A 27,313-nucleotide genomic window follows, 5' to 3' on the forward strand; every position below is an offset into this window, starting at 1 on the left:
ACAGCTTGTCACATCCCAAGTCCTGCCTTCCTGCTGTCCGATGATAGATAGAGTGGTGTGTACTGATGCCACACTTTGTCCCCAATTTCTTACCTAACATACCACTTAAAACACGTAGATCTCTCTCTTTATCATGAAACTACTCATACTTTTTGCCTGGTGAAGTTCCTGTACCTTCTTATTACGCCCATGTTTTTGGCTTTTAACCAGGCACGGTGTCTACTGCTCAATTCTCTGGTGTCTTTACCAGACCTTGATTCTGACCTGACTTTAACCTTTTAAATCCATACCTGCGCATGGTATCTACTGTTCAATTCTCCTGATTTGTTTACCTAACTTTAATTCTTAGACGACTTCAAATTTCACCCGACTTCTGCCACCTGTCCAAGTTTATCCTTTTTTTTAACCAGACACGGTGTTTACTGTTCAGTTCTCCCGGTTTTTCTTGACTGAACTTTAACTCTAACCTGATTTTAACTTTTACCCGGCACCTGTCAGCTGTACAATGATCAAATAATCGTCCTACCTTATACGAGCCTCTCGGCAGATTTGATCCGGATCGTGTCAAAGTCCTGTGTTGAGGTCCAGATGCGGGGCAGAGACTTACACTGGTATCGTAGGGAGCGACAAAGACAATTCATCTTTGTGGGCCCGATCGGTCTCCATAGACCGATCATAGACATAGACATGTTCAGTCTGTCGCTTACTCAGCCCGCCCCCGTGTCACAGTCCCTATGTTGGAATCTTGCTCGCAGCGCCAAATGTGGAAGTCAAATCCGGATAAACTCACTCAGAGACCGTATAAGTACAACCTCTTTATTCAAAGCACCCAGGGCTTTGGTCGATTAAACAGGAATAGTCTGTGTCTGTTCCTGCTCGATCCACCAACTAACTCACAATTCCCCTTCCAGAAGAGATATAGTTTTCAGATACCCCCACACATCCAAGTTGAAGCCAGACTTAACTAGTGTTTGTCATTACCGAGAGACAAATTGCAGAATAGGTGTGGCATCTGTGCCCCCGATTTACCCCCGTTCGCCTAGGGTGAACCGTTGTCACCCCACAACACAAAACCCAGACAGTACACCAAAGGCGAGAAAATAATTGCAGCTTTATAGTTATTTCTTAGTGATGGGTTGGTAGAAACAGATAACCTAAAGGTGCCAAATAGGTAAGTTTATCAGTTTGTGCCCATGAAATTTTAATACGTTAGAGCTCACACCTCCATTCACAACGACCTTCCGAGACTTCAGCCACCGTCTGAACCGCCGACGTCTAGTATCCGCTGCCCTGGAACCGCTGTCCGCTCCTCACACGTCCGTCCTCCTTGCTCACCTCCCGAAATATACAGCGAATTCCCGCTCAGCTCACACGTACAAGATTGCATAACAACTCTCCACTAGCTAGTTCCCCCGTTATCTAGTTATAACCCAAGCACTCAAGATAAAGAAACCGATCACAGCATTAAGTAACATTACAGAGAAGCCATTTTGATAGTCTGAACAGTTAACACCACAGTTAACGGTACTACGTAAAGCCCTACATAGGTATAATGCCTTTATCCACAGATAGGCTGGAGTTGTCCTATCTCTACGTATGACTGCACAAAGAAACAAGGACCTTGAAATGCTGTCTGACTCTGAGAAGAAAGATAGCTCAGCATGGCCTAGCACATTTGTTGATCATCAGCGATTTCCTTTAGAAAGCACAGGCTGCTTTTGCTTAACTAATGTGTTAATCCTTTTACATAATGTACTTTATCCCCCACCCTTCTCCCCTACTACTCCCTCTTCTCCCCCTCCTCCCACCTCTTCTCCCCCTCTCCCTCCTCTTCTCTCCCTACATGCCCTCCTCTTCCTTCCCTCCCACTCTTCTCCCTATCTCCCCTCCCACTCTTCTCCCCCTCTCCCCTCCCACTCTTCTCTCCCTCTCACCTCCCGTCTTCTCCCCCCCACTCTCTTTTCCCCTCCCCCTCCCTAGTCTTCTACCCCCTCTTCTCCCATCTCCTTCCCCTCTTCTCCCCTCTACCCCCTCTTCTCCCCAACCCCTTTTCCCCCTCCACTCTCTTCTCACCTTTCTCTCCCCTTTCAAAAAGTTAAAATAAATGGTGACATGAGACATTGTACTGACGCATTATGATCCACACTGTCCAGAGAAGTTTTCCTGTGATGCCTCACCTTATGGTATAGGTGCATTCATATCACATATTAGGAAAGGTGCAGTGACCAATCCATGGCCTTTTCATGATATTCACTTACCACAGCAGAGAATACATATTGAATCAGAATCACAGGCAGTAAGGAAGTTGGGTAGTGTGGCTCTGACTTCTGATCCTATGTCACCTCTTTCTAATGATTTAATTTCATTACTTAAACATGCAAAATCCTTGTGTCTAGAGTTAAGAAAGTGTAAGTGTAGAAAGAACCTGATAAGCGTTGTATATAGGCTTAAGAACAGTAGCCAGGAAATACGCTAAAAATAACAATGGGAGATAGAACAGCGACATCAAAAGGGCAATGTTGGGTTAGTCTTGGGGTGGGGGGGGGGGGTTAATTTGCAGGTAGATTGGGAATATCAGGTTGATCCTGGATCACAAGTGAGGGAAATTGTAGTATGTCTGTGAGATGGCTTTCTGGAGCAGCTCATGATCAATCCCATTAGAGGATCAGCTGTTCTGGATTTGGTGCTATGTAATAAACTGGATTTAATTAGGAAACATGAAATGGTGAAGAGGTGATGCTGATTGAAAGGAAGGGTGTGCATGTATATTTCAAAGCCAGGGTGTAACTTGTCCAAGGCAAAGTTGCAGTTGGAGTTTGGTATCGCTGTTGGAATTGGAGTGAGCAATTTGGAGAGGAATCAATGTGGAAGTGTTTCAATGCCTAACCGGGGTGTGAGTTTGGATTGATCCAACTGCCGAGCCAATATTGTGATCTTGAGTACAGCTTTGGCCTGTGCAGCCCAAGGTTGTTGCTGTGCTGGGAACTGGGTCCTAGAGCGAGATACTACCCAGTGCTCAGAGTTTTAAACGACGGTCCAAATAGACTGGGAAGTTCGAGTGTCAGGACCAGAGGTGAGGGTTCAGCTGATTTTGCTTGCTCCCCTGTGGTGTTCATTCCTCTCTCTCCAGCACCAAGGCTATGAACTGCTCGTTTCTGAGAGTTTGTGAGAGATGAAGAACTGAGATTGAGGCGTGGGCCTACTCTGGCTGCTCTAGGGAGCGGATTCCAGACTGAGTCTGGAATGTTGTCATTTGCTCTGATTGGTGTGTGTGTGTGTGTGTGTGTGTGTGTGTGTGTGTGTGTGTGTGTGTGTGTGTGTGTGTGTGTGTGTGTGTGTGTGTGTGTGTGTGTGTGTGTGTGTGTGTGTGTGTTTGTGTGTATACACATGTATAACTGAAATATGTATATGACAGAAATGTGTGTCGTTGCTATTAATAAGGAGAAGTTGCTTGAGAAGCTGAAAGATCTGTAGGTGCATCAGTCACCTGGACCAGATGGATGGCAGCTCAGTGTTCTGAAAGAGGTAGCTGAACAGATTGTGGAGATATTTGTAATGATCCGATGACTAGTGGTGTTCTGCATGGGTTGATGTTGGGACTGCTTCTTTTCAAGTTATATGTCAATGATTTGGATGACGGAATTGCTGGTTTTGTGGTCAAGTTGGCATAAAATACAAAGATAAGTGAAGGGATGGTTGAAATGAGGAAAGAAGGGAGTTTGCAGAAAGACTTAGATGAGAGAAATGGACAAAGTATTAGCAGATGGAATATAGTGCTGGGAAGTTTATGGTCATGCATTTCGGTTTGTTTCATGGTTATCTTGAGAATAAGAATCTCAGGGTTCCATACTGCATACATACTTTGCTAATAAATGAAGCTTTGAACCAATAATCTCTAATCTTGCCGACAAAGATATGGCCACCACATTCTTCTACTCCCAGAATGTCTTAAAAGCAACAGAGAATAATTTTCTGCTTCACACCAAACCTTTATTAAAGTTTCATAGATTTACCAGTATATACAAACTGCTGGTATTTGAATCCACACTTCCATTTGGTGGGATGAGGATCCAATATCTATCCACACGTATATATCCTGATTCTTATTATTGCAGTTACATTGATTTGGCTCACTGGAAAGATAATTGGTTTGTTCAACTGGAAAGATAATTGGTTTGTTCATAAATTTATATTGTGGTTAAATGTAGCATCTATGTTACTTAACAAATCTATTAGCTAAAACTATTCACTCAACTTATAAAAGGCAATAACCTGCTGGAGGAACTGTGGATCAAGCAGCATCTTGGGTCAAGTCCCTGTGCTGAGGACATCTCTATCAATTCTAATACTTGAGCTTGACCCAGTATCAACAATTCCTTTACCTCCACCCCCACCAACAGATGCTGCCTGACCCACTGAAGATTCCTCCATCTTCCTGTTTGTTGTTCTAGATTCCAGCACCTGCAGTCTCACGTCTCTCTGCTGAAAGTACATCTGTTCCTGCACTTAAGCTTCCAATTGTTCATTGCTGGTGGTCAGTTTTATTGCCTGGATAATTAGTGTGATCCAGTAATCACACTAATCGTGGATTGATGGTGGGAATGTAGCAGCCAGAGGGAGATGACAAGTTCCCCAACAGGCTCTGGGAGGAAACTCTGCTGGTGAGAGAGGGATCCACAGAACACAGAGCAGAGTGGAGGAAGGCCACATTATCAACACAGGGTCAGCTGACCACTGACCCAGAATGCTAAACCAGCAGATAAAGAGGGTGTGGAGCTGACATTCTGTGGCAGTGAGAGTTTGATGAATTGCCCAAGGATAAACACACCCCCTTAAAATTACAGACCTGATATTTCAGGTAATTGTGGTGCAGTGTAGACAGGTATATGAGAGGATTAGAGAAACACATACTCTATGGATAAGAACTGGAGACGTACAGTACTTGTATAATTAGCTACCAAAAAGCTGGCAGAGTCTAGAACCTTGATGTGGGAATGCATAAAATGAACCTCAGGAGATACTTTGGTAGCAGTAGCTCCAGAGTCCAACAACTGCTGAATGTCCATGACCCTACTTGGTGGGGGAGAGTGTCCAGGAGGAGAGGTAGTGTGTGAGATGGGGGTGGGAAGTGGCATAAGAATGGGCCTAAGAAGAAGAAAAATGATTAGCCATGCTTAAAAATTGGAGCAGACTCAATGGGCCAAAGAGCCTAAATCTGCTCCAATTTCTTAAGGTCTTCCCGAAAAGCATTTCAGGAATGGAAAAACAGTTTTATGAAATACTGTATGAAATTTTTGAAACTCCATTTTGTTGTCTCTTCATGTTTTTTCTTCAGGTACTCGTATATCTTCTGAGCACATTCTGCATCCTCCATCCTATCCTCGACTCTGTATTTCTCCATCTCTCTTTTCATATGCTCCATGGCTTCCTCCAGCTCCTCCACGCTGTACTTTTTACCCTCCTCAAACTTTTTCCTGATCTGCTCAATGATCTCCTTTGCCCTGTGATCCTCAGCCGCCTTCCTCTCCTGCTCCATCTTCTCCATCTCTTCTTTGATCCTTGAGAGTTCCTTTTCCAAAGCTGACAAAAGGGGCAGAGGATGAATTGGTTAGTCCATGCAGAGAGTGGTGAAGGGGTCACATCTCGAGGTGTGTGAGAGACAAGATATTGACAGGGAGCTTCACTCACTGTCCAATCTAAGACAACACACATAAATGCTGGAGGAACTCAGCAGGTCAGGCAGCACCTCTGGATGCTAGACAGTGTTGATGACAAATGAATAGACAGTCAATGTTTCACCAGAGTCCCTATTTCAGGACTGAGATGGAAGATGCTAGAATAAAAAGGGGAGGTGAGGGGAAATATGCGAGCTGAAAAATGATGGGTGAAGCTAGTTGGGTGGGAAAGGTCAAGGGCTGGAGAGGACACAATCTGATAAGAGAGGAGAGCAGACTATAGGAGAAAGGGAAGGAGGAGGGGACTCAGGGGGTAGTAATAGGCAGGTGAGAAGAAGTAAATGGCTGGGGGGGGGAAATAGAGGGAGAAGTGTTGGGAACTTGTTTACCAGAAGGAGAAATTGATACTCATGCCATCATGTTGGAGGATTCCTGGACAGAATATAAGCTATTGGTCCTCCTCCCTGAGGGTGATCTCTTCTTGGCACAAGGGGAAGCCATGGACCAACATGTCGGAGTGGGAATCAGAATTAAAATGTTTGGCTACCGGTAAGTCCCACTTGTGGCAGATGGTGTGGAGGTGCTCGAAAAACTGTCTCCCAATTTACAACGGGTCTCACCAATGTAGAGGATGCTGCATCGGGAACAACAGACACAATAGACAACCCCATCAGATTTGCAGCTGAAGTATTGTCTCAACTGGAAGGAGTGACTGGGGCTCTGAATGGAGATGATGGAGGAGGCATATTGGCAGGTGAGCACTTCGGTTGCTTGCTGGGATAAGTGCCAGGAGGGTGATTATTTGGGCGGGGGTGTGGTTGAATGGCTAAAGGAATCACAGAGGGAGCAATCTCTGCAGAAAGCAGAGTGTGGGTGGGAAAGATATATTTACTGGTAGGACCCCTTTGGAGATGATGGAAGGTGTGGAGAATGATGTGTTTGGGTATCATGAGGTAGTAGGTAACGACAAGTCGAATTTAGCACTATGAAGGCTGTGAGAAGATGGGGTAAGTGCAGATGTTAGGGAAATGGAAGAGAGGAGTGTGAGGTCAGTATCAAAATTGGAGGGTGGGAAATCCCATTCTTTAAAGATGGGCATCACTGTTAAACCTGTTTTTTTAAAAAAAGTAATCTTTTAGATATTTCTCAGATTATTCTTTACAAATATATATGCAAAGGACAACAACTTCTCCTTCCCTATTAAAGTGCTCGTTTTTAAACTGCCAGTACATGGTCCCTGACCACATGTGTGATAGAATGAACTCTGCCCACAACAGGTGGTGGTCCTAACACAGCACCAGGTGTACTGGAGAATGGTGTGGACACACCTCATGAGCTGTGCCATTTCTAAGCTAGAAGTCAGTAGCCAGTGGTGTCTTTTTGCAGGACTAGGATGAGAGGAATCATTGCACAGAACACACAGCAGTCCATTTTCTCACAGTCAATGGAGACCAGCTCACACCCCAACCACACAAGTACCTGCCCCCTTCCAGGGAGAAGCCACTTATAGATGACACATGCAATCCTCTCTCTGTAGCGAGTCTCCTAGAGCCACCAGCTTGTTCCATCTCCAACGCTATCCTAACCAAAGGATCAGTGGTGGAGGAATCCTCAGACACCTCAGGGGAATCTGAGCCTGTTGGTAACCATAGGGAGGGACCCTCTCCACATCAGGTGTCAGACTGAAGGATGGCTTCATTGTTCCTGGCTCTGGAAGTCCATCCAACTACAAGATCGTTATCCTTTCCCATTATCCCGGATGAGCAAAAGATAGCATGTTCCCTTGTAGGTTCAGTAACACACTGTTTCAGAAAGCTATCACAGATGCATTCTCAGTAGTCTTTCTCAAGATTGCCACGGGGAACCCTGCACTACCTGCCCTTTCCCCTCCAGAACAGGTATACCGATTTGGATACTGTTGAGGGGGATGGCTTACCTGGGACAAGCTTTGGCAGCCGGATCTCTGGCACTGAGTCTGCTTCTGCAGTGCAGAAGGGAGGGAGGAAGAAGAGGAGAGCGGTAGTGATAGGGGACTCCATAGTCAGGGATACAGACAGGAGTTTCTGTGGTCATGACAGAGACTCCCGGATGGTTTGTTGCCTCCCGGGTGCAGGGTCAGGGCGGTCTCTGATTGCGTGCACAGCATTCTGAAGTGGGAGGGTGATCAGCCAGATGTCGTGGTACACATCGGTACCAATGACATAAGTAGAAAGAGTCAGGAGGTTCTGAAGAGTGAGTACAGAGAGCTTGGTAGGAAGTTGAAAGACAGGACCTCGAGGGTAGTAATCTCTGGATTGCTGCCTGTGCCACGTGCCAGTGAGGGTAAGAGTAGGATGCTCTGGCAGAAGAACACGTGGCTGAGAAACTGGTGTAGGGGGCAGGATTTCAGATTTCTAGATCATTGGGACCTCTTTCGGGGCAGATGGGACTTGTACAAGAGAGACGGGTTACACCTGAACTAGAAGGGGACAAATATACTTGCAGGGAGGATTGCTAGTGTTATTGGGGAGGGTTTAAACTAGATTTGCAGGGGGATGGGAACCAGAGTGCCAGAGTAGATAGTGGAACGGGGGTAAAAATAAATGATGTTAGTAGTTCATGCAAAGTCGTAAATAGTAAGGTTGTGTGTGGTGGTAACAATCTTCTGAGGTGTGTATGTTTTAATGTGAGGAGTATTGTGGGAAAGGCAGATGAGCTGAGGGCCTGGATTGACACATGGAATATATGTATATATATATATATATATAACACACATCATAGCCATTACTGCAACTCGGCTACAGGAGGGGCAGGACTGGCAGCTCAATGTTCCAGGGTTCTGATGTTTCAGACGTAATAGAGGCAGAGGGATGAAGGGTGGGGGGGGGGGGGGCGGGTGCTAGTCAGGGAAAATATTAGAGCAGTGCTTCAGCAGGAAAGATTAGAGGGCTTGTCTACCGAGGCTATATGGGTGGAGTGAGAAGCAGGAAAGGTATGACCACATTAATAGGGTTGTATTGACCACCCAATAGTCAGCAAGAATTGTAGGAGCAAATCTGCAGAGAGATAACAGACAACTGCAGGAAACAGAAAGTTGTGATTGTAGGGGATTTTAATTTTCCACACATTGACTGGGACTCCCATACTGTTAAAGGTCTAGATGGGTTAGAGTTTGTGAAATGCGTTCAGGAAAGTTTTCTAAATCAATATGTAGATGTACCAACTAGGGAAGATGCAATATTAGATCTCCTATTAGGAGGTGAGTTAGGACAGGTGACAGAAGTGCGTGTAGGGGAACATTGGTTCCAGATATCATAACACCATTAATTTCAACTTGATCATGGATAAAGATAGATCTGATTCTCGGGTTGAAGTTCTAAAAGCGTAGATTGGAACAGTTGCTTGCTGTCTTGAGGCAAGTCAGAGTAAATAAATCCCCAGGACCTGACAGGGTATTCCCTCAGACCTTGAGGGAGACTAGTGTTGAAATTGCAGGGGCCCTGGCAGAAATATTTAAAATGTAGATACCCACGTGTCAGGTGCCGGAGGATTGGAGGATAGCTCATGTAAGTTCCATTGTTTAAAAAAGGCTCAAAAAGAAAGCCGGGAAATTATAGGCCAGTAAGTTTGACATCAGTAGTAGGTAAATTATTGGAAGGCATACTAAGAGGTAGGATAGACAGGGACTTATTAGAAACAGTCAGCATGGCTTTGTGCGTGGTAGGTCATGTTTAACTAATCTATTAGACTTTTTCGAGGAAGTTACCAGGAAAGTGGATGAAGGGAGGACAGTGGATGTTGTATACATGGACTTCAGTAAGGCCTTTGAGAAGGTCCTGCATGTGAGGTTAGTTAGGAGGATTCTGCCGCTAGGTATACATGGAGAGGGAGTACATTGGATTAGACATTGGCTCAAAGGGGAAAGCCAGAGAGTGTTAGTGGAGGATTGCTACTCTGAGTGGAGGCCTGTGACTAGTGGTGTGCCACAGGGATCAGTGCTGGGTCCATTGTTATTTGTCATCTATATCAGTGATCTGGATGATAATGTGGCAAATTGGGTCAGCAAATTTGCTGATGATACAAAGATTGGAGGTGTAGCGGACAGTGGGGAAGGTTTTCAAAGCTTGCAGAGGGATTTGGACCAGTTGGAGGAATGGGCAGAAAAATGGCAGTTGGAGTTTAATGAGGACAAGTGTGAGGCATTGCACTTTGGAAGGTCAAACCAAGGTAGAACATACAAGGTAAATGGTAGGACACTGAGGGGTGCAGTAGAACAGAGGGATCTGGGAGTACAGATACATATTTCCCTAAAAGTGGCATCACAAGTAGGTAGGGTTGTAAAGAGAGCTTTTGGTACATTGGCCTTTATATATCAAAGTATTGAGTATAAGAGTTGGAATGTAATGGTGAGGTTGTATAAGACATTGGTGAGACTGAATTTGGAGTATTGTGTGCAGTTTTGGTCACCTAATTGCAGGAAGGATATTAATAAGGTTGAAAGAGTGCAGAGAAGGTTTACAAGGATGTTGCTGGGACTTGAGAAACTGAGTTACAGAGAAAGGTTGAATAGGTTAGGACTTTATTCCCTGGAGCATAGGAGAATGAGGGGTGATTTGATAGACGTGTATAAAATTATGATGGGTATCGATAGAGTGAATGCAAGCAAGCTTTTTCCACTGAGGCCAGGGGAGAAAAAAACCAGAGGTCATGGGTTAAGGGTGAAGGGGGAAAAGTTTAAAGGGAACATTGGGGGGGGCTTCTTCACACAGAGAGTGGTGAGAGTGTGGAATGAGCTGCCAGATGAAGTGGTGAGTGTGGGCTCACTTTTGACATTTAAGAAAAACTTGGACAGGTACATGGATGAGAGGGGTTTGGAGGGATATGGTCCAGGTGCAGGTCAGTGGGACTAGGCAAAAAAAAAAAATGGTTTGGCACAGCCAAGAAGGGCCAAAAGGCCTGTTTCTGTGCTGTAATGTTCTATGGCTCTATGGTTGCATGGCAGCATTACAGTATAGGGCAATGACCTTTAATATATACATTTCAAACATAAATGACCAGTGAACAATAAAGGATTAATGAGTTAGTATTTATGCTCGAATTTCAATTACATCACATGCTAAGGCCTTCTGTTGTCTCTGCATCTATAACTCTTCAATAAGGATTACCCACTCCTCACTGATGACCCGTACTCCTGCCTCAAATTTACCTACTCCTCTTGGGCATGCCATTCTGGCCTTGCATTTATGTTCTTCGCGAGACCCAACACCAAGCTCTTCTTCATATGAAGATGTCCAAGAACATAAGCACATCCCTCCCTGATCTCACTATGTTTCTGGTGAACAATGAGGTGAAATACTCAGCAGAAATGTCTCACATTTTAAGTTTTCAGACATGAAGAATTAATTTTAAATCTGCAGATGCTCCTTGACCTGAATATTTTGAGCATTTTGTTTATTTTCTTACCAGAGACACGCCTTTGTTCCTCTGTCAGCTTGTTGTCCATCTCCTGTACCTGGTCTAGACGAGACTTTTCCTCTTCCAGGAAACTGTTGAGGACAGCCCACCCCTACAGAGAAGAGAAGATACAATCATCCATATCCAACTCTCTTCCATGACACCAATCCACAAGAGTCCAGAGACAGGCTCTCATCATCAAATGTCTAGTGCTGGGGATTGATATGCAATAAGGGAACTCAACTTACCAATCTACAGGAAATTGGTAAAATTGCAACTGAAAACTATGTGCAATTTATATTGTGGCCTGGATGAAGGCAGAATTTATTTCCTAAATGACACAAGGATAAGTTGCAAGACCGACACATAGCAGTGGCAAAGAGTAGAGAGATATTTTCTGTGAATGAACAAGGATCAGGCAAATCAAGCACAATGTGGGATAATGCAAAATACCATTGTGGCAGAAAGACAAATAGAAGCATATTATCCAAATGGGAAAGTTTATGAAGTTCTGAGATGTAGAGGGATCTGGGTTTCGTAGTACAAGATTTGCAAAATGTTTATGTGCCAGTAAGAGGGAGAGATAGAGCGTGTAACAAAAGTGGAAGGGAAATACTTTAGTTACAGATATATCAGGTTTTGGTGAGATTACATCTGGAGTATGGACAGTATAGGTCTCCTTTAACACTAACACTTCAGTGATGGGCTCCTGGACTGATACCTGGAAGGACATATTACCTTATTAGAGTAGGTAGGACAGATTGGGACTATTCACTTCTGTGGGAAAACACAGAATCAGCAAATGGACTGGATGGTCATGAATTGCAAAGCTGAGTTAGATAAACAGGTAGCTTGATCAATGGAGATATGAAAATAATTTTTTTCCCCTCAATGCAGGATTGGCTCTTGGAACTCTCTCCATTGAAGCACAGTTAAGATTTTTTAAGGGAGAGATTGGATGGCTTTGAAAACCAGTGATGAAAGAATTCTCCCATACTCTGCTCCATTACTGACTCTCCACTCACTGAATCTCCTCCCACAGCCCCAAAGGCACTACCCCCATCACTGACAAATCCTACCACCGAATCTCCTCCACCAGCCACTATAACTGGTTTCCTGATTACAGACTCAATCTACCCAGTTAATCCCATTCCAGATATTACAGAGACTGGATTCACTTTTGTTGGCTGAATGGAAAGAGGCAGAGAGAGGAGTGTTCTGAATTCATGTAAGTCAGAGGAAGGAAAAGCTATGAGAATTGAAAACTAAATGCCTTGCCATAACACACCTCGATCTGGTTCTTGGTCTTTTCTTCATACTCCTTTATGGAATTATCAAGATCCTTCTTCAGCTCCTGGTAACCACCAGATTTCTGATAATGTCCAGATGTCAGGTTTTCCTTAATTGATTCCATTACTTCTTCAAGTTGTGCCTGACAGTGGTCTTGAGACTTTTCCTTGATCTTGGTCATGAGAGACATGTAAGAGGATCTCATTGTCTCCTAGAAGTGAGGGAAAAAAGTACAATAAATGAGGAAACCAAGTATTGTACACTGTCCAGTGTCTCTCAGTGCTTCTCTATAAGGGGAAGATCTGCACAATAACTTTATTTCTGAGTTGCTCTCTCTCAGGGAGAGATCTGTACATTGACCAGTATCTCTCTGTCCATCTCTCTCAGTGGGAGATCTGTACACTAACTATATCTCTGATTCGTTCTCTCTCACGGAGAGATCTGTACACTGACTGTGTCTTGGAGTTGCTCTCTCTCAGGGAGAAATTTGTACTCTGACAAGGAGTGATCTGTATACAAACCAGTGTCTCTGTGCCCCTCTAAGTCATGGAGTAACCTGCACTATCCAGTGTCTCTCAGTCCCTCACTTTCAGGATGATATATCTTTTCTCTCTATTTCTCAGTCTATGTCTGTATGGGTTGGGTCCAGGGACAGGTGTTCAGAGATGAGACAGTTGGTAGTCACTGAACATTAGCAGCTCACCTCCAGCTGCTGGATGTATTTGTCAATGTTGTTGTTCATAGACCTTTTGTGGAAGATACTGAGTGCCTCTATGCTCTTCGTACTGTAATTCTCCATGATTCCGCTCATGGTAAGATCATGAGGTTCTGAGATTTTTTTCATTTCATTGTGATAGAATTTCAGGGCTTCATTTACTGCTGCTTGGTTTTCCACCTCCGCTAATTTAGCGACACTGCTCTCCACACATGGTAGGACCCCATCCGACATCATGCTCACGTATGCCTTGGTCAATTCAGCAAATCCTGTGTGGAATGTTTCGAAAAGTCAGTGCCTGAGGATCTGATCACACCCTCAATTCCCACTCTCCACATCACAACATATTCTTATTCACTTTCAATGGAATCACACCTCCTCCAATTCTCTCTCATCATTCATACACTCAATCCCACTCAGTCTATGCTTCCAACCCTTCCTATTCAAGACCACAGTTGATATTCCCAGTGGGACCCCACACCTTCCCATTCATTCGCAGTGATTTCATGCATTTATTTCTACCCTCTATACTCATGCTGGTATTCCACACCATCCCACTCATTCCCATCTACCTATTCACATTAAGTTCCATTGTACTCACAACAAATGGGATCCAAACTTCTTCCCATAAATGTCCATTGTACTCACTTCCAATGTGATCCCAACCCTTTCCCTTTCACTTCCACTTAACACAATTCCAATGGTCCCTCCCCTTTCCCATTCAATTCCAGTATACAGACTTCCAACTGGATCCCATCACAAACAAGAGAAAATCTGCAAATGCTGGATATCCAAAGAACAGACACAGAATGCTGGAGGAACTTAGCAGGCCAGGCAGCATCTATGGAAAAGGTTGACGTTTAGACTAAAACCCTTCCGTAGGACTGGAGGGAAAAAAAGCTGCAGAGTAGATTTCAAAGGTGGAGAGGGGAGAGAGAAACACAAGGAGAATGGTCTGGGTAAGCATATGATTAAAGTGTTGGAGAGCAGCAGAGATCACAAAGGGGAGCAGTGAGAGAAGGTTTCACTGAACTCACTTCGAAGTAAAGTTTTAAACTTCTCCAGGGTTGGCACCCTGGAAGAGACTTCGCAGAGTAGTAATCAAATCACAAACAGGAGAAAATCTGCAGATGCTGGGTGCTGCTCCAATTGGATCCAACCTGCTTTTCACTCACGCCTGTTACACAAACATCCAATCGATATTCATGCCATCAGGTTGGAGGCTACCCAGGCAGAATATAAGGTGCTGCTCCTCCAACTTGAACGTGGCCTCATCGTGGCAGTAGACAAGGTCATGAACTGACATGTTGGAATGGCAATGGAAAGAAGAATTGAAGTGGGTGGCCACCAGGAAATACCGCATTTTTGGGCAGACAGAGTGAAGGTGCTCATTCTGATGGAATGAGCGTCGATTTCTTGAACATCTGGTTATTTACCAACCTCATCTTATTCATCATTCTCTATCCTTGTTTCCCACTCATAGATTTTCTTCTTACCTGCCCATCACCTCCCTCTGGTGCTCCTCCCTTTCCCGTCTTCCATTCTCTTCTCTCCTCTCCTATCAGATTCCCCCTTCTCCAACCCTTTATCACTTTCACCAATCAACTTCCCAGCTCCCTTCTTCACCACCTCCTCCAGTTTCACCTATCACCTGCCACCTTATACTTGTTCCTCCCCCCACCCAATCTACTCATTCTGATTTCTCCCCTTACTTTCTAGTCCTGATTAAGAGTCACAGTGTGAAATGATGACAGTTTACTCTTTTCCATAGATGTTGCCTGGCCTGCTGAGCTCCTCCAGCATTTTGTGTGTGTTGCTTTGGATGTCCAGCATCAGCAGATTTTCTCATGCTCGGTTAGTGTGTTATACTGAAGAGAGATGGTGAGGTTTTGCCCGGTTACTCACTCCTGCCCGTGACCAGCTGACCCCCAACAACTTTCTTGACTTTCTTGTGGGTGTGAATGTAATTGATGAGGTTCTGCCGCTCTGTAACAAACTCCCCATCCAGATCCTTGTCCTCCAGTTCCTGGAGCTGCTTGAGTTTCTTCCGGAATGTGGGAGTGGGAAATGCAAAGCAGCAACGTGAGGGAAAATGATTGCGGATACACCTGCGGAGTTCATTATATTCCTTGTCCTGCTCACTGGTCTCACCTGTAAAAAAGAACCAGGAATCAGGCCTGAATAACTTAATGAGTCTGCTCTCCCATTCCCAACAAGGCAACTGTTACCCCCAGAACTGTGGGGAGGAACAGGGGAAGGACAGGAAGGAAATAGAGGGGAGACAGTTTGCAAGGTGTAATGGTGAAGAAAAGGATGTGTGGGAGAGGCATCGTCCATTGTAATTGGGTCATGGGTGACTTGTCATAGACGGGAATGATGTGACATATAGGGTAGTTGAGGATCATGTTCATTGAGAGGGGTGTGTGGGACAGTGGCAATCAGCCAATCGGATGAAACTCTGATGGGAAGGAGCATCATCTGGGTGGGAGTGGTGCATTTATACCATCAAACCAGAGGATGGTGTACTTTGGTATCATTATTGGAAGGAATTGTGACGTAATGTGAATGTGAACAGGGCAGGGGGATGCAGAGTCAGTGGGAATGACAGATGTGAATGGGCCATGGAGACCCTGGAGTGTGTAAGAGGTTCTCAAATGTAAGAGGTTGCCCCTTCCTCCACCACCCTCTCAAACATTGAATTCAACCCTGCTCCCTCCATTCTCTGGCCCCTTTCCAAGTTCTCCCTATCTCCTCAGAGACTGGCATTGCTGCATACTCACTGTCCTTCAGTTTCAGGCTGTGCTCCAGGTACTCATTTGGAGTCACATCTTCCCCATCAATGTGCATATCCAGTGTCAAATCACGGAGCACCCAGACAAATTCAGGGAAGAAGCGGACAAATTCCCAACTGTCACAGTCATCGGGCTGGGCCTTCATCTGGATCCGCTTAGACAGTTCAGTCACAAAACTGGGAGCAACATCAAGGATAAAGGAATAAAAGGTTGGCAGGTAAATGGTGAGGAATGTCAGTCACTGTTCAGATCGACTCCTGAGAGAGAGTTACTGAGAGACACTGGTCAGTGTACAGATCTCCCTCTCAGAGAGAGTGTGTCTAAGAGACGCCAGTCATTGTGGAGATATCTCCCCGAGAAAGAGGGACTCGATGAGTAAAAGGCAAAGCTGCTGCTGTTTGAGAATCCTGGATATCAAGGATTATTGTAAATTTGATCGTGGAAAAAGGTGTCTTGATTCAGAAACAGGCAGCTGGGAGAAAGTGAATCGTTGAACTCATATATAGAATGCCAGAGTAAACTCTGTGTGGAAATTTGGAGGGCAGAACAGAGCATGAGGTGACTTTAGCTGGTAAAATTAAGGAGAATTCTAAGTGACACTACAAATATATGAATGAAAGAAGAGTAACATAGGGAATATAAGGCCTCTGAAAGACCAAAATGGAAATGTGTTTGTGGAACTGCTGGAGATGTGTACTGTTCTCAAGCACTATTTCACTGTCACAGTGGACATTGAAGATGAGTACCAGCAAGCACAGTGGGATCTTGGTCAGCTGGGCTCAGGAATGTGAAATGGAATTCAGACAAGCACATAGAGTTATATTGTGGAAGGACTAATCATTGGAGGACTTCTGCATTGAATGTAAGGGATCTAGATACTTCTACATAACAAAAGCACCTTGAAGTGTTGGATCAAGGTTCCCTTAAAAGGGAGTCACAAGTAGAGAGAATGGGGGTGTGTATAAAGTTTTTAGCATGTTGGACTTCATCAGTTAGTAAACTAAATTTGAAGTGGGTGGTTACACTATGATTGTACAAAGTGTTAATGTGGTCACACTTGGAGTACTGTGTACAGTTCTTGTCATGCAGTTATAGTAAGGATGTGATTAAACCAGAAAGAGTGCAAAGAAGCATTTTGAAGGATGTGTCTAGGAGTCATGGAACTGTGAGGATAAACACCTTGGCCTTTATTCTTTGGAGCATAGAAGAATGAGGGGTGGTCTCACAGCTGTAATAAAAATGATGAAGGGCATTGATAGGGTCAGTGGTCTTTGTTTGCTAGGTTGTGGAGAAGAAAACTACAGGATATAGTATTACAGTTAGAGTGAAAGGATTAATAAGAACCTGAGATATTGGTTATGTATACATGAAGGATGTTGAGTATATTGAACGAGCTAGCAGAGAAAGTGGGTAAGGCACATACATTAGACACATTTATGAAGTACGTGGACAGGTATGAAGATGATGAGAATTCATAGGAATATGGGAAAGTGCTGGAAAACGGGATCAGCTTGAGAATACATTTTAGTCAGTATGGTCAAGCATAGCCAAAGGGATACCTTCCCTGTTGTATAACTCAATGACTCTATGATTGAGAGACAGTGATCAGTGTACAGATATATGCCAAAAGAAAGGGACATAGAAATGTGTGTCTGTGCACAAATATCTGTTCCACAAAAACTGATACCCGAAAAAATATAACCATAACAAGTGGATGCTTGATAATACAGAGAAGAAAATAAAGAGGTGTGAGAAATGTTTTATATTGTACACTACCTACACCACTAATAGGTAGGGCTAACTTAAGCAACCCTTCGTAGTCTACACCGCCGAGTATACTTAGCAACGTCTGCGTGGTTCCTGATGCAGGCGATCAACTGTGGACCTGCTAGGGTGGAGGTCCTCGGTGCTGGTTCAGCTGCTCGGCCTGAAGGTGGGACCCAGGTGAGTGCTCTGCCCAAGAAAGAACTTGCCCACCTATCACCACCTCCCAGTCCAGCTGGTGGGGCAAGGCATCCAATCCGACATTTACATGACCTTAACCTTTTCGTCAGGTGACCTTCAGCAATTGGCCTCTGCCTCCTCAGGGACAATGTATTCTATTAATCTTACAACCAAACAATATTAAAAAAACATTCTTTAAAGACAAGGTGATTAATTACTTTTACACAAATCAGCACTTTTGGTTTGCTTTTAGACCATTTAATCAGGTAGACCAAGAATCACATTGTTCTACCCTTATCTAATATCAAGGGTCAATTTGCCCAACATGCAGGTAGACCTTCAAAACAGGACAAACCCACAAATTTCTAAATGTTAACCATTGCCTTGCTGTGTCCATTTTTCAGATCCACACATCTCACCCGTACACTTACCAATACAATATCCCACTGAGAGAAACAGGGGCTGAGAAAAACTTGTCAGCATACGATATCTCCCCAAGACAGTAGGATTGAGAGACATCGGTTGCTGTGCAGATGAGAGAGAGAGAGAGAGAGAGAGAGAGAGAGAGAGAGAGAGAGAGAGAGAGAGAGAGAGACACTGGTCACTGTACAGATATCACCCTGAAAGAGAAGGACTGGGAGACACCAGTGAAGGATACTGTAGGTCTTGCAGGGATCGCTGGTCGATGTTTCTTTGCCCATTGTAAATGAGGATGCTGCTCAGAAGGATAGCCAGCGAATAGATGAAATTATCATTCTTGCTGTCTCCCTGCACGTACAAAGTTTGTAGGATAGATGAACAGTTAGTGAGAACTCTTGCTCTGAGATCAGTCTAATAAATAACCGTCCCATTTTTGGATATTTCCTGCTCGGTGTTTACAGAGATTGGTCTGTGAGGCTTCCCTCCACAGCATCCTTCCTGTCAATACCACCAGTGGCAGATGTATGGCCAAGGGAAGCCTCGCCCAGTGCTCACCACCACAGTGCTGGGGGATATCACACTGTCGTGGTACCTTAACATCATTTTCATTCGGGAGAATGGGATGGGAATTGTGTGGGTGGGACAGAAAACGGAGTGGGTGATGGTCTTGTATCACATACAGTTCAAATGAAAAAGATGGCAGAATTCTTCCCTGAAGCTCAGCATGTACATGATTAAAATGTTAACTAGTTAACAAATTAATAAATTTTTACTTCACATCTAGATTGTGGAGAGAATTTAAACATCCCCATTGCCTGTGGTGGGATTTGAACTCTGGTTTGTGGATCATTCCTGTGGGTTACCCATATGGTAATGAAACCAGTGTTCTGTTATTATCCCAAATAAAAGATAGAATAATAGAATCAATCTGATCAAAAAACTTCTTAGTCAAAAAAACAGGAATATTCTGAAATAAATATAAAAATTTTGGTAAAATCATCATTTTAACTACAAATGTATATGAATACGACCAACAAGTGAAAATGTAAGTGGGCTCCATCTACTAAATGAGTACTTCATAGAGTCCACTAAAGGAGGAAAACCAGCTTTATAAAAATCCTTATTTTTTTTGTAATTCTGACACTTAAATATCCAAAAGAATCTGTAACTTTGAAAGGAATATTATCGTATATAGAGACAAATTCATTTAAAGGAAGTAATTCGCTTTTACTAAAATTTATTTTATATCCTGAAAAATCTCCAAATTTGTCAAATAATTTCAGCAAAGCAGGAATAGATTATTCAGGCTTAGATATATATACCAATAAATCATTAGCATAAAGAGAGATCTTATGCATGGTCTCATTCATAAAAATCCCATTTATATTTATAGTTTCACAAAGAGAAATAGCAAGGGGTTCTAATATTAAGTTAAATAACAAAGGACTTAATGACAGCCTTGTCTTGTCCCCGTGATAGCTGAAAAAGGGGAGACCTACAGTTATTGGTGACAATAGTAGCAACAGGAGCTTTATATATAATTTTAATCCAATTATTAAGTTAATACCAAAAGCAAATTTTTCTAAAACATTAAATAAATATTTCCATTCAACTCGATCAAATGCTTTTTCAGCATCCAAAAATATTACACATTGTGGAGTTTTAGAAGAGGGTGAATATATAATGTTAAGTAATCTCCAAACATTTGAAAAAGAATAACGACCCTTTATAAAGCCTGTTTGATCTTTAAAAATGATTTTACCCAAAATACTCTTCAACTGATTGGCCATTATCTTTGAGAGAATCTTAGCATCAACATTCAGTAATGAGATAGGTCTGTATGAGGCACAATCAGTAGGATCTTTATCCTTATTTGAGGATTAAAGTAATAGAAGCTTCATAGAAAGTAGAGGGTAAGTCAATTTTCACAAAAGAATCTTTAAACATCTCCAACATAGATGGAGAAAGCAGTTTTCCAAATTCTTTTATAAAATTCTACAGGATAACCATCAAGTCCCGGGTCTTACCAGATTGCATTGAAAAAATAGCTTTATGGATTTTGGATTCAGTAATTTGGGCATCAAGAGTTTTTGATCCTCAGCAGAAATATTAGGGAAATCAATCTTTCGTAAAAAGGCATTCATTTCAGAAGAATCTACTGAAGACTGAGATTTATAAAGTTCAGTATAAAAATCTTGGAAAATCTTATTGATTTCTTCATATTCCCAGCCAAGGTACCATCCTTTCTACGAATTTTCAAAATTTGCCTTTTGGCTCCAGCCGATTTTAATTGAAATGCAAGTAATTTATTATTTTTATCTCCAAACAAATAAAATAGGCTCTTTAACTTAAGCAGATAACTTTTGATTGGATGAGTTAATAATAGATTATATAGTGATTGAAGTTCCACCCTTTTCAAAAATAAGTCAATATTAGGGGAAACCGCACAGACATTATCTAAATCTTTAATTTGTTTTGAAATTTTATCTAATTCTGCTTTTGTCTGTTTTTTTTTTTGAGTTTAGCTGAATAAGAAATAATCTAACCACGTAAAAATGCTTTGAATGCATCCCATATAATTAATTTAGACATACCTCCTACATCATTAAAAAGAAAAAAATCTTTTGCCTGGCTTTCAATAAAACTGATAAAATCAGAGTTTTGCAGTAAAGTCTGAGACGTGCCATGGTGAACGGACAAAAATGACATAATCAAATTCAAAGGACAAACTCAAAGGCGTGTGATCAGATATAGCAATAGCGTCATATTCACAGTTTTTAACATTAGGCAAAAGGTGGGGATCAATTATAATATAATCAATCCTCGAATAGTTTTTGTGGACATGCGAAAAGAAAGAATATTCTCTATTATCAGGGTGTAAATGCCTCCATAATTAGATCAACCCAAAATCGATCAAAAAGGAGTTGATAACTTATTATCAGTTGATAACTGATGATTATTTGGGATAATAAAAGACCAAGGATAAGTAAAAGTCATATACAAAAGTTGAAAAAGGACGGAGGTCTCGCTTTGCCTAATCTAATAATGTATTATTGGGCTTTAATTTGCAATATATGTCCTTTTGGTTATATTGGGGTGATAGGAATGATCGGCTAATCTGGGTAGACCTGGAACTGAGAGCTGTGAAACAGTTTTACTTAACTTCGTTATTGGGAGTTGCTCTACCTATACAATTAGCTAAAGTTGCTAATTTAAATTTATATCCTGTGGTTAATCACTCTTTACGTATTTGGCTCCAGTTCTGCAATTTTTTAATTCTATATTTAGTAGTATAATTTATCGTAATTACTTTTTTAAACCTTCCTGGAGTGATCCAATTTTTTGACTTAAATAAAGGTATTAAGTCTTTTTTGGACTTATTTAAAGAAGGCAGATTGATGTCTTTTGAACAATTAGTCGATAAATATTCTCTTTCATAGTTAGACATTTTCTTACAAAAATATTTAAGAAATTTTCCTTATATATTGGAGGCTGACTTGTTAAATACTATTATGAATATGAACCCCTTGATGAAAGGTTCTATTGGAAGAATTTATAATTTATTATTACAATGGGATAAGTGTCCTTTACTTAAGATTAAACAGGATTGGGAGAAAGAACTCAATTTGACTTTTATATGGGAGGATTGGATGCGGATTCTGAAATTGGATAACTCTTCTGTGCTTGTCACTCACTGATTCAATTTAAAATTATGCATCGTTACCATTGGACAAAAGAGAGACTTTCTAAAGTATTTCCCAATGTTGACAAGTATTGTGATAGATGTAAAACTGAGATAGCTACACTGACACATATGTTCTGGTCATGTTCTATATTAAAACCGTTCTGGAAGTCAGTCTTTTCGACAATTTCTAAAGCACTTAGAATCAATTTACAACCTAATAAATTGACTGTGCTTTTTGGAATAATTCCTCAAAATATTCATGGTATTTCTCTGTCTGACCAACATGTTATTGTGTTTGTTACATTGATAGCTAGGAGGGCCATTTTGTTGAAATGGAAGGACATACCTGCTCCTACTTTGTCACAATGGTTCTCTCAAGTGATGCTGTCTCTAAGTTTGGAGAAAATTAGAAGTCAAACCTTTGAACCTTTATTTGATTTTGAGAAGAGATGGGGCTCATTTGCTTGTTACTATCATTTCAGTTAACTGATAGATTTCCTCCGCGATCTAAGTGTAAATTTTGTTTTGATATATGTTTTCTTCTTGTTGGCAGTTTGATGTTTATTTTTAGAAGCTTTCTATGGTTTTTTTTCTCACTTTTCTTGCTTAGTAGGGTTTTTCTTAGTCACAAAAATTTTCAATCTTTAAGATAATTTTTTGAGGCATTGAAAGTGTTGTTACTTTGATGTACCTGTGTATTTTTGAATAATAATAATAATAATAATAATAAGAATAAGAAAAAGAAGAAGAAGAAGAAGATTTGAAAAGAAAGCAGCCAGTCTTCTGAGGAGGGGAATAGTTGAGAGGGAGGGACTGACCTTCTCAGAATCTCCAAGACCTTCAGTGTCCAACAACAGGAGGACCTCATTGGGTCTCTGAGGGAGGGATCGACACCACATCCAGATTCCTTTGGTGTGAGCCTGGACAGATGAATCCACTGAGAATCCTGCAGAGGGAGAGAGACAGAGAGGGACAGAGAGGTACACTTTGCAAGAACATAAGTGGATCTGTGATCTTCCATAGCACAAAGATGTGCAGATTGTGAGTATCCTATCCCTCATTTGTGAGTGAGGGATAGAGTTTGAGAGGAATTGTTGGGAGCATGGGAAGAATAAAATTCGATTGCTGTAGAATTTGTGAAAGAGGACAATTGATGGTCAATGCGGTGTCAGTGTTATAGCAAGTAACTCTAGTCATTATTAATGAGACCAGTGTGTTCTCTGCATTCAAGATATGAGGCAAGCATGCAGTTTAAGTTCCTCAAATTTCTCTAGATCAATTGTCCAAAACAGTGATGGGAACACCAATGTGACACCAGTGGATGTCTCCAGTACATTTCCCACTGTTGACAGCTTGACAATACAAGTGTGCTCTGTGTCCCTGGTCTCAGGATAATTTCTGCAAGACAGATAGTAAACAGAGGTGAAAGGTTAGAGGTGGAAGTTTACAGCCACTGCCCTTACCCTTCTTATCTCCCGCGAGACAGTTCATGAGGTAGGACTTCCCTGTACGAACAGCACCAACCATAACCACAACAACCATTGGAACCTCGATGGACTGGAGGAGCTCTAGAGCCTCTGGGTTCAGCTGCAGCTTCCCGTCTGTGTTATAAACCAGTGGCATGGGTATCCCCATCTTCTGTTTGTTGTCATCTGACTGTCCATTTGAGAAATAGCTACAAGGTCAGAGCAAGAGAATCACACACAGATTGAATAAGAGTAAATGTTAATCTATAGTATATACCAGCCCCCAATACCACGTATTGTATCCCTGCCTCCACATCGTTGCTGGGGATTTGTTAATTTATATCTACTCCCTCTGAACACCTGGAATAGATTAAGACCTATAATTCACTCTTGGGAATCTGTTATTCAACATATTAAGTCCCCAGATCCCTGCATTAAATTCAAGCCTCTAAAGCAGTCCCAGTGATCTGTTTAATACAGAAAGTTCCAAACCCCGGGATTACTCCTGGGAATCTACTGCTGTACAATATAACACCCCAAAGAACCCTTCTGCTACACACTCCAAGGGATCTGTTGTGATATTGTCATGGTCCTGACTGAATAGCGGCAGGCCTCCAAGATCCAGCGCTCCAATTCCCTGGAGTATGGTTATCGGCCACTGTCCCTCAGACACTCAGACTGCCAATTATTGCCTGCCACATTCCTTCATGGAAGGTCTGTACTTAAAAGCCTCCTGCTGAGCACTCAGTGCTCAATCATAGGAGTTCCATTTGTAGTACTACTGTTTATGATTTTGCCTTTGGATTTTGTTTGTATCATCTTGTTTATTTTGAGTCTGAAATAATTCTGGACCTTTCTCTGCACTTGGGTTAACCACCATCCACATGTCTCATGTTACAGCATGATTGAGACATCATGAACTCAGGAGACTATGAATGTCTGCAAACCACATTGGCCTACTGGGAGCAACTGTAGGGAGACCTGACAACATGCGTTGGGAAATCCTCACCACTCTCCAGAAACTCTCATACTCCAGTAGGCAGGATCCAATTTCGGTCGGAGTGACTGCCAATTCCAGGAATATTCATGCTTGAGACTCTGTCAATAAATATTTATCCCCCATCAGGAAGGTCTCAGAGCCCCCTGCTTGTCTCTTGACAAGAGAACCATCCAATTCTCCTCCACCATCTCCCTCCTCTGTCTGACAGAACTGGTCCTCACCCTGAAATTATTTCCTTCAGCTTCTCCAGTTTGCAGTTCCTGATGTTTACAGTACTCCATGTGACCACACTAATGCTTTGTACAAATGTAGTGTAATGATCCAGTTCAAACTTAGTGCACTAACTGATGAAGGCCAGTATGCTAAAAAGTTTTGATTTGCTAAGAATGCTCACAGGAAGATAATCTCAGGGTTGCATGTGGTGACATGTATATACTCTGATAATGCATTCACTTTGAATTTTGAACTCCCACTTTCTCTGAACCCAAGGGGTAGCTATGGGCACTGGTATGGGCTCAAGCTATGCCTGCCTCTTTACCATCTATGTAGAACAGTTTTATGTTTGAAACCTTGCCCATTTTACTCCCCAACTCTTCCTCCGCTACTTTGATGACTGTGTTGGTGCAGCTTAGTGCACCCATGCTGAACTCAGCAATTATATCTATTTTGCTTCTAACTTCCACACTGCACATAAATTCACTTGGTCCATCTCTGACACCTCCCTCCACTTTCTTGATCTCAATATCTCCATCTCTGAAGAGAAAGTCGACCGATACTTTTAATAAACCTATGCATTTTCAACCATAATTTTCTGGAGCGGTGGAGGCTGGGAGGAGATCTGACAGAGGTTTACAAGATTATGAGAGGCATATATAAAAGAGATAGGGAGTAGACAGGTTTGAAAAAGGGGACATAGGTTGAAGGTGAGGGTGGTAGTTTCAAAGGATATGTGGGGTGTAGGTTTGTTACTGAGTGTGGTGGATGCAAATACATTTGAGGTTTTTAAGAGAGATTTAGATAAGCACATGGATGGAAGGAAGATGGAGGGATATAGACATGGTGTAGGTAGGAGGTGTTGAAATTAGTGTTTGGGTATTTTTGATTTGCTTTCTAGCTGGTTCAGCACAACATTGTCAGCTGAAGAGCCTGTTTCTGTGCAGTACTGTTCTATACTCATTTTAAAAATGCCTCTTTTAAAAATAGTATTCCCTTTTCTCAGTTTCTTTTCCTCTGCCTCATCAGTTCCCAGGATGTGGCTTTCCATTCTGGGACATCAGAGATGTTCTCCTCCTTTTAAATTTGGAGTTTCCTTCCCTTTATTATTGATGCTGCCCTCACCCATATCTCCACTTCTCTTTCATCCAAGCTCACCCCATTTTCCCACTGCCCTAATAGTGAGAGAATTCCTCTTGTCCTTGCGTACCACCCCATCAGCCAGAGTATCCAACACATTATCCACTGCAACCTCTACTAACTTCAAAGGGATCCTACCACTAAACATATCTTTATCTTCTCCCCTTCAATTTCTGCAGGATCACTCCCTCTGTGATTCCCTTGTCTATTCCTCCCTCCCCAGCAATCTCCCTGAATGCATTTTGTTTCCCTGCAAGTGGCCCAAGTGCTACACATGCCCAAACATCTCTGCCCTCACTTCTGTCTGTGGTGGCCAGAGCCATCATGTTTGCTGTTGTGTGATGGGGCAGCAGGTTGAGGGAGGGTAGCAGACACCAACAAAATCAATAAACTCATTTGTAAGGCCAGTGATGTTGTGGGGGATGGAACTGGACTTTCTGACAGTGGTGTCTGAAAAGAGGATGCTGTCCAAGTTGCATGCCATCTTGGACAATGTCTCCCATCCACTCCATAATGTACCAGTTAGGCACAGGAGTACATTCAGCCAGAGACTCATTCCACCGAGATGTAACACTGAGCGTTATAGGAAGTCATTCCTGCCTGTGGCCATCAAACTTTACAACTCCTCCCTCAGAGTGTCAGACACCCTAAGCCAATAGGCTGGTCCTGGACTTATTTCCACTTGGCATAATTTACCTATTATTATTATTTAATTATTTATGGTTTTATATTGCTATATTTCTAGACTATTCTTGGTTGGTGTGGCTGTAATGAAACCCAATTTCCCTTGGGATCAATAAAGTATGTTTGTCTGTCTGTCTGTCTGTCATTCAGGGCCATAAACAGTCCTTCCAGGTGAGACAACACTTCACCTGCAAATCTGTTGAGTTTGTAAATTGTGTCCACTGCTCCCGGTGTGGACTCCTCTCTGCTGGTGAGACCCATTGTAAATATGATGATGACTTCATTGAGCACCTCTACACCATATGCCAGATGTGGTACTTTCTGGCGGCCAAACATTTAAATTCCAATTCCCATTCCTGTTCTGACAAATCCATCCAGGACATGCTCTTGTGCCAAGATGAGGCCACCCTCAGGGTGGAGGAGCAAATACTTTTTTTCATCTGGGTATCCTCCATCCTGATGGCATGAATATCGATTGCTTTCTTTGAGCCTATTATTGGGATTCCACAAACTATTTTGTCTCTGACTAGTGAGTCTCTCAAGTTTCCAAAGTCACAGGACTAACTCAGTGTGTGAAGCCCAGCTAAATATTGGTCAAAGCTAATATTTTCTTTCTTTTCATAGGAGAAGAACATGTATCTCTCAAACATAATTTTTTTACTTGGGACAAAATTCTCCCCAAATTTTGTCATCAGAGTGTCCGATTTAAAGTTTGCCTCATCAACTCGAAAGCTGTTGTAGATGTCCAAAATATCTTTAACAATTATATGTCGAAAGATAGATGCTTTCCATTTTTCCTCTTCCCCTCTGACTCTACTCGCCCCTAAATATATACTGAATTTTTGTTTGAAGCGTT

The 27,313-nt window shown here is 42.4% G+C and overlaps 1 protein-coding gene across 1 annotated transcript in view; it reads right to left on the minus strand.

Annotated features, from left to right (window-relative positions):
- Positions 1-3,974: 3,974 nt before the first annotated feature.
- The window catches only part of LOC132383168 (guanylate-binding protein 1-like), a 33,066-nt gene continuing 9,727 nt past the window's right edge, over positions 3,975-27,313 (minus strand). The window contains exons 2-10 of the mRNA XM_059954039.1: positions 23,418-23,629; positions 22,773-22,900; positions 18,508-18,617; positions 15,894-16,081; positions 15,019-15,264; positions 13,102-13,382; positions 12,397-12,609; positions 11,118-11,220; positions 3,975-5,580 (exon numbers count right to left, since the gene is read on the minus strand). Of these exons, the coding sequence (XP_059810022.1) occupies positions 5,252-5,580; positions 11,118-11,220; positions 12,397-12,609; positions 13,102-13,382; positions 15,019-15,264; positions 15,894-16,081; positions 18,508-18,617; positions 22,773-22,900; positions 23,418-23,629 (1,810 nt within the window). The 3' untranslated portion in view covers positions 3,975-5,251. The remainder of the gene's footprint in view (positions 5,581-11,117; positions 11,221-12,396; positions 12,610-13,101; positions 13,383-15,018; positions 15,265-15,893; positions 16,082-18,507; positions 18,618-22,772; positions 22,901-23,417; positions 23,630-27,313) is intronic.

The sequence above is a fragment of the Hypanus sabinus genome, chromosome 29 (genome assembly GCF_030144855.1).
Source record: "Hypanus sabinus isolate sHypSab1 chromosome 29, sHypSab1.hap1, whole genome shotgun sequence".
NCBI lineage: Eukaryota > Metazoa > Chordata > Chondrichthyes > Myliobatiformes > Dasyatidae > Hypanus > Hypanus sabinus.